General features: G+C 39.8%; 1 protein-coding gene across 1 annotated transcript in view; it reads right to left on the bottom strand.

The window, feature by feature from the left end:
- Positions 1-12,859, bottom strand: part of BPIFC (BPI fold containing family C) — a 40,869-nt gene that overhangs the window by 27,194 nt on the left and 816 nt on the right. Inside the window, exons 2-8 of the mRNA XM_087766009.1 lie at positions 11,238-11,363; positions 8,803-8,914; positions 6,896-7,024; positions 3,786-3,944; positions 2,993-3,056; positions 2,845-2,905; positions 1,212-1,303 (exon numbers count right to left, since the gene is read on the bottom strand). Coding sequence (XP_087622135.1) covers positions 1,212-1,303; positions 2,845-2,905; positions 2,993-3,056; positions 3,786-3,944; positions 6,896-7,024; positions 8,803-8,914; positions 11,238-11,363 — 743 coding nt within the window. The remainder of the gene's footprint in view (positions 1-1,211; positions 1,304-2,844; positions 2,906-2,992; positions 3,057-3,785; positions 3,945-6,895; positions 7,025-8,802; positions 8,915-11,237; positions 11,364-12,859) is intronic.

Below are 12,859 nucleotides of genomic sequence, written 5' to 3'. Positions count from 1 at the left end.
GCACTGGAAGTTGCTTAGGACAGGGACATAAAGGAGCCTTTTATACTACCTAACTCTTAGCCCTGGTCCACCTGCCAGTCCTCCAAGACCTAGTTTGGGTTCAGCACAGGTGTGGGACCTTGGTTCAGTTATACTAAGAAAATAATTTTTAAAATGTGAGAGGGTATGTGAGCTCAGGCCAATGTAAGACAAGAAAAGTACGAACAGACAGTAAGCAGTGTAATTACTGACACTAATGGTTAGTAGCTAAAAGATTCAACAGGAAAAATACTGACATGGAAAGGTATAAAACCCTAAGAAAAAAGTTGAGTTGGAAGATGGCAATTCATAACCATTAAGAATCAGCCTGTTCCAAGGAGTACTGAAAACCAGTAACTTCCTTAAATGATTAATAACTGACTTACAAAGACTCGTCTGGTATCCCATCGGGGTGTTGGCATGTTAAAGCTTAGCCTGTAAGTTTTAGTTAGCTATAGTAGCTGGTAAATAATTGCTTAGTACTTTTAAGCTATGGATATCCTGCTTGCAGAGTATTTTTGTGGGTGGTAAAAGTTACTTGAACAAAATAACCAAGAGGGAGAGTTCCAACCACAGCTTGAGCACATCTTTCTTAACTGAAGTCAGTTCGGAGAGCCATGGGGATGCTCTGAATTACAAGGACTGTTGAAGCTGCTGGAAAAGCTGGGCGTTGCTGAGATATCTCTTGCCAACAAAGGTGAAAAATAGATAAGAAAGGAACTGCTGTGTGCTGCTCAAGGACTGTCTGTGAGAATTGGTTTTTTTTGGGATGTGACCTGTGCATATACAAGATGCTGAGTCATCTCAAAATAAATGCTTTGGATTGCAATCACATTGGTAGCCATCATGGATTATGTATCACTGGTAACAGGTGAAGACCAAGCGGCAGTGGAAAACCTGTGTAGCTAAAGAAAACCTTTATGCTGTTTATAAAGCACATCTGAAGGGTTTCAACTCTGAAATAATTTAATTCTAAATAATAGCTTGGTTAATTAACAAATGCAGTTAATTTATTAAATAAACAATCGTATCTGACTTCCAAAATAGCTCTTGACCAAAATGTCCAAATGTCTTATTGCTTTTCTAATTAAATATTGGAGAGGCTGAGTAAGACTGTAGTGAAAGAAAATTAATCAACACAAAAGAGAATCAGAAAGGTCTTAGAAAGCACACTGATATAAAAGACAAATTACCTTCAAATCCAAGTTAATGTGTGATTTGAAGACTGCTGGAGAACTAACTAGGGAATAGTCTATTTGTGCAAAGGCATCAATCTGGCTTAAGACTAGAAGAATGATGGACAAAAACAAAACAGCCATTATTACAAAAACACATCACAAACAGGTATTGTTTAGTTAAAGGCAAAGGCATTATAGAAATGATGAATATGAAGAAGAAAATAAAAAAAAAAAAACTTGTTATAAGGGAAAAAGTGAGAGTATTCCCTTTGGAAAAGTCACCAGTTCCTCCTGGTTTAGGCCTTGTTCTCCTGTTGTTCACAACTGAATACATTCCTCAGAAATCTCTCCCATGCAGTGAAAGAAGGAGTATCTAGGGCAGAGTCCCCTTTTTTGTTACGTGTTTGCACAAGAGAACTGAACTCTCCTATATGATTAGTGAAATACTGGTAAATACTACTAAATACTATGAAAGATGACATATTAGCACATTTTACACATATCAGTGTTGAAGACAAGGGATGCTTGTTCACAACAATAGAGGGCACTTTATCAGTGTGATTGAAGACTTTTTCTGAAAGGCACTCGCATGCAACTTCAGTCTGGTTGTTATTTGTGATTGCACTGTACGGTCTGTTCATACTGTATAAAAAACTGTATCAACACAGATCTGTTTAAAGAGAAATGGTGAATTCACACAGGGATTATGAACTCCTCAATACGACAGCACAGCTTGGAGTGCCCTTGAGCCTGAAGTGTTTAGGTATGTGCTGCATAAGAAAATGTTCTTGATGACCGTGATTTTCAGTAATATTTGCCACTGCTTGGCACATGGCAGGTATAGGCCATTTTAGGAAAAACAGAAGTCTACTTACTCTGCTTCTGAACAGCAGACCAGACAATAGAAATATCCACAATGCAAGTGAAGAGTGGGAACAAACTGTCTGACCTGAATTATATGACTTAAGTGAATTAAATGAATTTGAATTGGCAAAAACTACATATATTCTTAGTCTTGGAAAAAAACAACAACCAAAAAGCAAAAAAAAAAAAAAAAAAAGAAAAGCTGTGAGATTTATTATAGAAGTGAAAATCTTATATATATATATATGCTTTTTGGGGACAGATATCCATTATCTTCATGTCTCTGCAAGAGTGACACAGGAATTGTTACTGGTGTGAAGAGAAGCATGCTTAGTGTGACACTGTCTTCCTGCAGCATCTTGTTATCATCTCACTGAACTCAAGCTCAAAACAAGACATACTAGGTTTACAAGATCTTACAGGGATGTTTGCTAGCTCTTTAGTGGATTACTGCTAACTCAGGTTTTCTTATGTCCACAGTACCAAGATCAGCACAAAAATGTTCATCTCAAAAATCTAAGGAAATAACACAGGTCAGCTACAACAGGCTGAAAGATTACTTGCTATGGACACAGAAGAAATCTGAATATTGTATATAAGGTGCATGCAGGAGATTTCTAGGTTGGACTCTGGATTAGGTTAAGGTACAGAGCAATGGCTGTATTTTTCTTCCTTCACTTTTTTTTGTACCATGAACACAGGAATGGTTTGCCATCTAATAAAAAAGGCTACAATTTGAGCACTGTGAAAATTACTTAACAAAAAGCTGTTATCAACAACTCACCCTTATGCCTTCTTAGCTGTGCATCCATCATTTGGATTTTGTATTTGATATTTAGGCATAGCTATATGAAGAGAGAGACAAGTCAGTAATGTAAGGGCTGTATTTCAACTCCTCCCTTCACTAGCTGAAACTGTCTTTGCAAACTTACATTTTTATCCAATTTGGTGTGAATGGGCTTCTCAAGATAACCAGATAGAAAGCTGTAGATCCAGCTGGAGGAAAGGAAATGAACACAATGACTTTTTACCACGGATTGAAATCTTTGAAATATAAAATCTGGCAGACTGGGACATCAATGTCATTTATATTAATGAGATGCGATTACAGTGATATTGGCAGACTGTGCAGTTGCCTGTTTTTATTAATTTGTGAGTCTCAGACAAATGCTGGGAGTTCTGAGTCTCATAAGAGTTATTTAGAAGGCAATCTGCAAAGTAGTGAATGTTCATGTTAATGTGTTGATAAACAATACTCAATTAGCCACATTTTGTCTTTGAGTTAGACAAAAAAAAAATTCTAGAAAATCAAAATGAGGAGAACTACAAACATTGTTTCATATTTTCTTTTTAAAGTTTTATTCTTGAAATTGTAGGTCAGCTTGTCAAAAGGCATAATCAGTCTAGACCACCTTCATATCTGCAAACCTCCATTTTCAATCTTGTATTCTTTAATATGCCCAAATAGCATTTTTTTCATATGCAATATGTTTAGTCAGCTCATTTGTTGGCACATGCACAAAGAAGTGTAGATTAACCACACTTCACACACTCAGGAAAGGAGCCTGGTTTTGAAAACAGACCTTTAAAAATCTATTTTCATAGCCTTCAATAGTTAGTTGTATCCTGTAACTGGATCCCTAGAAGTCAAAATTTGAAAAGTGGCCCTTATGCTACAAACCCTGCTACTTCCCACAGAGTAATTAGAAAATCTACTGTACATACCTAGATCCTCCATTTAACTTGACTTTTACACTATTAATGCTCAGCTGGCAATTGTGTAGCAGCATGGACAAGCGCCCTGTGCTATCCCTTGACACTTTGAAGATAACGGCAATAAACAGTCCTGAGATGGACACAGTAATTCCTCCTTGGTCTTTGCTGCTCAGAGAAAAAAAACAAACTCAGTCAAGGAAACATCTGCTTTAAGGGAACAATTTAAGAAACTACCTGTAAATCAAGTTTGAAAGGACTTTTTGCTTCTATCATATAGAATGAAGAATGCGTTTTCTAGAGATTAAAGTAGATTAGGGACATGCATGCTATTCAAAACCAGATTATATACATGAGTTTCCAGGACATGAATTTTCCAGTGTCGTGCAGGATTTGACAAGTTTGCAAAAAAGTGACAATTTCACAGCAGCACAAGACATTCCAGTCCTTCATGACAGATCACCCTGAAGGCCTCTGGGACTGCAGCAGCAGAAGCCAGTTAGCTAATAAATATATAACCCAGTGGTTCTCAACTTTTTAATTGTTCCACTTTCCTCTTTCCTGTAACAATTTTCAATGACCCTTTAAAAAGTATACATTCCTCCATTCTTTGTCCTGCCTGAAACCCATTCATTCCATCTCCTTTCTGTAAAAATCCCTTGAAGACCCCAACAAAAATATCCCTATGCCTAAATTCCAGCAAATTTAGGTATTAGGAGTACGGTTAGGAGTTGTAGAAGCTGTAGAACAACCAAGCAGGATACAGAGAGCTGAATGGATGTTAGAATAGCCTTATAAAAACCTCATTTACCATAACAGAACTGGCACCAAAAGCATCACTTTTCACCCCTTCATCCTGATTACTCACGTTTTCTTTTCCCAGGCATTACTACAGTGGCTGCACCACACTACAAAGAAAGAGCCCAGCCCAATATGAAGCTCAAATCATGAGTCTCTCAGCTTTTCTCTTTATTTTTCAGGCTAAGCAAAAATCCTGGGGAAAGAGGTTGTAATCCCAAAAGATCTTAACCCAGCCCCAAACCATAGACTACCCCTGACCAAACCAGTGAGTAGTATTACCGGTCACAAAGTCCCTCCTACCACCACTACCATTTTCAACCCCACCTTTCAGTCTGTATACACGCATCAAGTGGCTATCTGGAGGAAGCATCACTCTTCAGACCTTCATTTTCCAGTCCCTAACCAAACCCCTATCGCACAAGCCATTAGGAAAAACATTTTCCCAAGGAGGATTGTGCAGCATTGGGACAGGTTACTTGGAGAGTCTGTGGCATCACCATCCTTGGCTAAACAACACCACTAGACAGCTGACCTGATTTAGTCTGGTAATGGCTCTGTTTTGAGCAGGAGGCTGGACAAAATGACTTCCAGAGATCCTTCCAACCTAGGTTTACCCATACTTCAGTGACAAGGACCATCACAAAAGGATCTCAGCCCTCCTCCTCCCTTTTTGGGCTGCTTGGGAGATGGGGAGAAGCCCAGCTACTTAGGTCCTCTGTTCCTGCACCCTTCTATCTGCTCTTCTTCAGGAGGAATCCTGATTCACTGAGGCAGGGTGTCAGCTCCAGGCCTCCAGGAGCAAAGGGCCTGCTAGGAGATTTTGTGACTGGCAGAGTGCTCTGGGACAAAGTGGACAGGAGGGCTACAGTGAGAGCTGGAAATGCAGGGATAACACTATCACAACTAAAAAGCTGTGATAAGACCCATGTTACTGACCCTGGAAACAGCCCAGGAGGGGTGGGTTGTCAATGGTCTCCCTTGGAAAGCTCATTTTCAGCTGGCCCCTCTTAGTCTGCTGTGCTGAAAGCAACATCTAGGACTAGGGAATGGAGGGGATGAAGAGTAGGGCATATTCTGGATCTGTCTAAACCTACAGCCATTCACAAAACATCACATTGAACAGAGCAGCACACATTGTTCCTTCTGCTCCTCAAAAAGGCAAGAAAAACCCTTCACCCCCTAAACTCCACCAAAGCTGGCTTTGACCACCTCCACCACGATCTGCTCTGCCCTGCCAAATCCTGCATACCAGCTCCCTGCCTCCCTTTCTGTCTGTGAAGTCTTTGGAGTTTTATACATCTGGGGTCTCTCCAGATTATGCCCAGGCATTTATCTTTCAGCAAGAGGGAGAGGCGGTTTCTTGTTTAGGAACAGCTGAATTGCCCTGCTGACCACAGTATCCTTTTCCTCACAATACTGCTATGACGGAAGGAACAACAGACAGGTTGGGGGCACAGTGACAGCAGTCTCCAGCCACCAGTACTGAGACTGAATGCAGAACTGCATGTCCGTGCTCCTCTGAAATCAGGACATGCTGTGAAACTTGCAGCCTGGTGATCCACCTTGCTGTACTACCTGGCTCACAAACAGAGCAACGCCTACTGCTGTTACCAGTTACTCCATTAACCCAAATTGTAGAGATTAGCACCTTGCAAACTTTTCTGATATCCCAGAAGTTTTAGCTCTCCCCCCGCCCCCAAGAAAATCTAGAATATTATATTAAAATTCTATAGCAAAAATGCTGAGATAAAAAAGTGGAAAAATCAGTATGCAATCATGTAATTAAAGACAATCTCATACTGCACAGGCTCATGAAGCTAAGGCAGCTTCCCATAGTGACCCGAATTCTGGAGTTTCCGAAGTTCTGAATGTTTGGCATTGTGACAGTGCCCTTCCTTTAATAGGAATACTTGGAAGAAAATATACACTGTACCAGCAAATAGATAATTAGCTACAGAGTCAACCTTCCGGTTATACTGTACGAAGAAAGTAACAAATGTGGCCATTGCAAACTCTGGTCTTGAATATTCATGTAATATCATGTAATATACAGTCTGGACAAATTGAGCATGCTGACAGATGTCTGACTGATAGTTCCCAAAAAGACAACCTGTGGGGTAGAATAATTAAAAAAAAAAAAAAAAGTATTAGTTGGCAGAGGATGTTTCCTTCTTAAGATGTTTATTCAAATAGATTGTTGTTAAATGATAAAGCATATCTGACCTGAAAAATAATAATTACCAACTAGATTTCTGAATTTTATTTGTAATGCTTCTCCCAGAACTGTCCCCCGTGCCTGCGTTGCACTGTACGATACTTACAGCAGCCACGCATTCATTCTCCAGTCTGCCCTGATCGTAGCAGAAGCATGTGCCGCTGACAGACTAATGCCCGTGCCAGGAATAAAGGAAGCAGAGGTTTCTGGGAAATCTACAGCATTAACTCTGAGCCTACAGAATACAGAAAGGGGGATATTAGGCTGCATGTCAAAAGAGTAAAAAGGACTTGTGATCACCGCAAAACCTTCTGCTATAAAAGGCAAAGTCTATGCTTTGGTAAAAGAATTCCTCAGAAATGACTGACCCTTGTATATTTTAGGAAAGAAAGACACCTGTACCATTACACTTAGTAGCATCCTTGGAAAAAGAATTCATGATATCTGCCCAGGGAAAAAAGGATGCTTGGCCAAAACAAAAACCTCCCCTTGGGAATAAAACAAACTCCTTAAAGTGAAATGTGCTTGCTGGGGGAAAATAAGTCTGTATGTTAAACTCAGATGCTACATCCATAAATAAATCCATATTGTCTGAATGTTAGCATTTGCTGAAGAACATCAAAGTTTCTCTTTCCCCATTCTGTATCATCCCCTCCCTTGCCTCAGCAAAGGGCTCTGGAGAGGATCCATTTTTCTAAACAAAATCTTCCTTGAAGATTTCCCTCCTAAAATAAATGTTTCTGATACTCAAGGATATTGTCTTGCAAATGGGTGTGTTGAATTGAGCTGAACATTGTAAAGATATCAGCGATAATCTTATCATGTAGTACACATTCCTCATTGTTTCCTGATATCTGGCAGAGATCTCTGAAACAACTGCCTTTAATCTACTTTCCCCGGGGCAGAAGGCACCAGCTACTTTTAGTGAAAATGACCGTAATTGTCCAATAACATCTTGGGCAGCAGTAAGGCTGCCTTTAGTAATCTTGTTTGCAGTGAGCTAAAAGCAGATTATCCACTGGGAAGACGGCCAATTTGAAGAATGGAAAATGGGAGTTGGCAGAATGAATTGGGGTTTTGAAGATCATATAATAATTCAGGTTGGAATGGGACCTCAGGAGATTTTCTGGTTCAACCCCCTACTCAAAGCTGGGCCAACTCAGGGGCCCTGCCCACTTCAGTCTTGAACACCTCCAAGGATGGAGATTCCCCAGCTTCTTTGGGCCCTTGTTCTGGTGCTCCCTAGCATTTTTTCCTAACTTCTAATCAGAATTTTTCTTGAGGTAACTTATGTCTGTTGCCCATGATCCTTTCACTGTGTACATCCAGGAAGAATGTGGCTCCATATTCTCTATAATCACCATCCAGCAGACAGTGGAGGACATGCAATAAGACACACAAATCTCCACCCCGTAGTCTCTTCTTCTCTGGACTGTCCAAACACAGCTCTCTCAGATGTGCAGGGATTAAGGTTGCAAGGATGGTATAATACAATCAAAATGCTGATTTACCATTGTAAATCCATCCAAAAAGATTCTGGAAAAATCATCTTCCTGCCACCTCAGCCCAGATACACTGTCCCCCTGCACACATTTTCATCTTAACGCTTTGTCGGCTTTTTCTCATCAAACACAAACAAATTAATTTCACTGCTACAGGTCCTTCATAGTAGCAGACTGTTAATAACACTGATTCTTCCCTCTTTCCCACCCATTTCCCCTTGCTGTGTCATAGCCATGCTTCCACCTGCCTTGCCCCAAACTCTGAGACAAACCAACTAAAAAACCAGCCAAGGTGCTCCTTCAGAAGCTTTCTAAAGCTCATCTCTGAGTGTGGTAGAAGGAAGTACTTATAAAACAAATCAGTGTTTGGGCAGTGGGAGCAGAGTTAGATGAACCATTAAAATTTTACACTGAACAAAAAAAAAAAAGGCTGCATGATTATTACTATGCAGTAACAATACAATAAAATGTTTCATCCTAAAACTTTGAAACGTATACTTCCTTTACTTACTTTGAAATAACATAGTTGACTTTAACAACGGAGAAACTCTCCTGCCCACTCCAGCTTGGGAAGGTCTCTTTCAATATTGCTTGCTTCAGGAGCTCCATCCCGACCTTCCTGCCTACAAGGGGACAGAGGAAAGCACATGCCTTGCAGATTGGATTCAGGCACCCAAAGGTCCAGATATACTGCCAAATGATTTAACCACTTTTAACATAGTTTGTGAAAACTTCTGATTCTTAAACCCTTACCTAGACCTCCTTCCAACTACTTATACACCCTTTTATAACTTCTATTAGCCTCACATACAAATCCTTTAACCAAGATCATCCCGTCCGGGAGTTGTATTTTATATTCTAGAATTCTTGTCAGGTTTCTGAAACCATTATACTTCCTTCGCTTCACTGACAATGTGGAAAGCCTTGGGAAACATTTGGTCATCACCTTTACCTCAGATTGTCTCACACCTGTTGAATGAAAAAGCCAGTTAAGAAGTAGCAAGATGACTTCTATATGTAGTGTTTACTTACGGAAAAAGTGCAATATATGCATCTGAAATGCTGGTATGTCAAATGCGGAACTATCTGGATTGTTGCTTGTGTACAGGAAGTTGTTTGAGGTTTAAAGACAATCCTTTTAAATGTTTTCTTCCCGTTTCTTTCTGAGTACATATGTTTTGCCACTGCACCTTATCCATTAGAGCATGCTGCAGATCTCTGACTTCTTTCCTTACCGTCTCTCCTTGCTTTAAGGAATCCCTACTTTCTTGAATGCTTCAGTGCTACTTGTGCATTAATAATACACACAGACCCTATCATCAACAAACAGAACATCTTTAAATCCCAGATTCCTTGTGTCTTCCTTCTTTCTGCTCATCTTTGATGAAGACATTGCTAAAACTTTAATACCGAATGATGTCCTGCTTTCAGATATTTTTAGCATGAGTTTCTTTAGCTTTTGGCCTCAGAGTTGCTGAATACAAAATATCTGTTTTTTTGTCCCCCAGACTTCAATGTATTAAAAAAGAATTGAAATCAATGATAACTCAACATTGGAATACCTTTTTATAAAATGCATATTTTATGAAGGAGAGGTAAGTTATGATTCCCTGGGAATTTCTGCCTCCAAAGCAAAATATGGGCTCTGGCTGAAATAACTTAAAGCTCTCTTACAACTGTCAGTGAAGACAGCCAGTGATCCCAGGTGGAATTTCTCTCAAGGTTCTTGCAGCAGGCAAGAAGCACACAGGCAGGATCTATTGCCTCTGCCTTCAAGTCTCATATTAAGGGAGAAGACATGACAGGCACCATGCTCTTCAAATGCAAGAAGTACCTTTGGGAGGTGCACAGTTAATGTCTGTTCTTACTACTAAGGCAGGGGTGTGCAAACTTAGTCTGTTTGTTCAGCATTTGAAGGCTTTGCTGAATGTCACAAAAACAGCTGGGCTCACACTAAGAAATACCAGGCTGAATTCTCATTTCTAAAGGCATGAGAGATCCCTAGGGAGTGATTTCTCCTGTGTGTCATAAAAAGATATGGAGATCAGTTCTGTTTTGGGTGACTGATGTTTGCCCTGCACTTCTCAACTCCTCAAAAGCCTTTAAAACAATGCTCATACAGAGAAATAAGTGGACCTGATCCTTGCTTTCATCTCAAAGGCATAAATCCTGAGCTTCTACTTTTCATCTCACAACTCCATTGTTTACCTGTCAGCATGTTCAGTACATAAATGACGATTAATCCTTAGCATGACCCAGCCTTTGTTGAATTTGTGCCTTGTTAACCTTTATTATTAATGTTAATTCTGTGAACGATTGAAATTATACTGTGTGCCCTCCACACCCACGGAGTAAGTCTTAGGTAAGAGACAGTGAAAGTTAGCATGAATAGAAAGAGTAAGGAAAATATATTGTGGAAATTGCTGATATTCTGTTAAGGGGCAGAACTATGGCAGACAGTTACTAGATTTTTTTGAAAGAATGGCACACGCAGATGCTATCCCACACCAAGTGGAAGAATGAGAGTGAAGGCATGCAGCTACATGTCTGTTCCAAAATTGTAAGCTTTTTTTCAAATTATGTCTTATTATCGTCAATTAAATATTGCACTTCCAATCAGGTTTTTGACACTTTTAAGAAAGGAGCAATTACATGACAATTTCATTCTGGTTCTAAGAAAGTAGATCAATATGAGGAATGTAGTAGAAACACTGTTGGACTGTAGGAGAATGCAATCAGCAACGCAAGGATAAACTCACACCTGGGGTGCACAAAAAGGAAGGAAATAAGTGAGAGAAGAGACAAAGGGTGTTCCTGGTGTGAGGTGACAAAATATTCTATTTCAATATTTAAGAAGCTTGTTTCTACATTGTACCTTTATTAAGGAACTATATTCTGTGCATAGAGTATTTATCATAAATTAACTTCTGGCAATGTTAGACATACCATAGTCCAGCCCCTTCTTAGTAATCCTCACTTTAAGACCAGGATTAGCCTCAAGCTGCAAGGACAGCCAACACAGCAGGAAGGAATACCATGTCTGTAGCATCTTTTCACCTTTGTCACAGGGACCTGTTAACAACATTTACAATGCAAACATGATCATAAATGATGCATACCATGAGTTGCAAAAAATCTGTATCCATCACTTCCCTCAGTGAAACTGGGACAAGGGTGGGTGGTCAGGAGAGGTTTAGCCAGTCATTTTACTGCATGAAGCATTAAGTGTGGTAGCAGATAGAGATTTCCGATTACTTGGATAGCACTTTGGTAGGTGTTAGCTGTTGGTGAGACTGAATGGTTCTGCTCCACTACTCTAGGCCTTCCCCACACCCATGTCTTGGCTGGTTTATTTTACCTTCTGTCCTACCTCCTGCAGAGTGAACAAGACAGGGCAATCCCAGCCAAGGAGGAGCAGGTCTGTCCTCCAGCAAAATACAGTAGACCTCCCTACAAAACTTGCCTCCCTGTTACACACAAACCTCTGACTTAATCCAAACACTGATACGTGACATCGTTGACTACATCAGGTCACATAAGAAGGGAATGCAATGGCAAACTGAAAGCACACATGAGAATTACATGGTGATCACATGGGAGTAGAGAAGGGTGTCCTGGCACGAGCCTGCAGCACAGTGTCTTTGAGTGCAAAGCAAGACTGTGAGCCACTGCATGGTGGGACATAACCACACAACAGATTCACAAAAGCTGTGACAAATTATTTCTTTCTGTTACACTTTCCTAGTACAAAAGTAAGGTTTCTTTGTTCAAAATTCTTGCATTCATCCTGATTTTCACTACCAATGACAGCCGCTGCTCGATTTCCTAGATATAACAATACTGTTTCTCAAGACAACTTCAAGTCTTCCCAGTGCTGCATTAGGAAATTGTTTATTAGGGACCTATGGTAACTTTACTCTGGCCTTACCACTGAAGGTCCTTTTCTAACATATCTGATTGTGATCATGGTACCTGCCTATGTACAAAACTATGCTAATTAATAAGTAGCAAAAAGGTCTTACTAGTTTCCCAGGTATTCCAGCCTATAAGGTCATTCCTGGATTTCTAACAAGTACCATATTGTCTTGGACAATTCATTCCATAATCTGACAAAAAACATATACATGCATTTAAAAAACCCACAAACCCTCCCCTCCACCAAAAAACCCCAAAACCCATGACCCTTTGGTAGTCTTACTTCTGCGTTGGAATTAATATTATCAGGTCAGCCTCTAAATGGTTGCAAATCCAAGATCTACCCAGTACCTCATAAAATATTGCTCTTCGGTGGCTTTCTGAACTATAAGACAGACAAAATGCATTATCAATATTGCCCTGATATCAGTTCTCTGAGGAATCCTTACAAAGTTACCCCAAGATACTTGCAAGAAAAAGTGGTTGCAGGGAAAAAACATTCTGAAAACATAACCCACGTTGTGACAAATTTTGAAAATCCCCCTTTTAATTAGTTGTTTCAACTCTAGTTCTTATACCCTTTTGGTTTTCTCTATTTTAAGCAACTCAAAATAAATAATTACTTTAAGGTAGCAGTGTTATATTATGCAGAA

This window comes from Nipponia nippon, unplaced genomic scaffold (genome assembly GCF_047370975.1).
Source record: "Nipponia nippon isolate SJK-2023a ecotype South Korea unplaced genomic scaffold, ASM4737097v1 scaffold_3, whole genome shotgun sequence".
Taxonomy (NCBI): domain Eukaryota; kingdom Metazoa; phylum Chordata; class Aves; order Pelecaniformes; family Threskiornithidae; genus Nipponia; species Nipponia nippon.
Note: the sequence above shows the minus strand (reverse complement) of the source record. Positions and strands in the feature narration are given on the sequence as shown.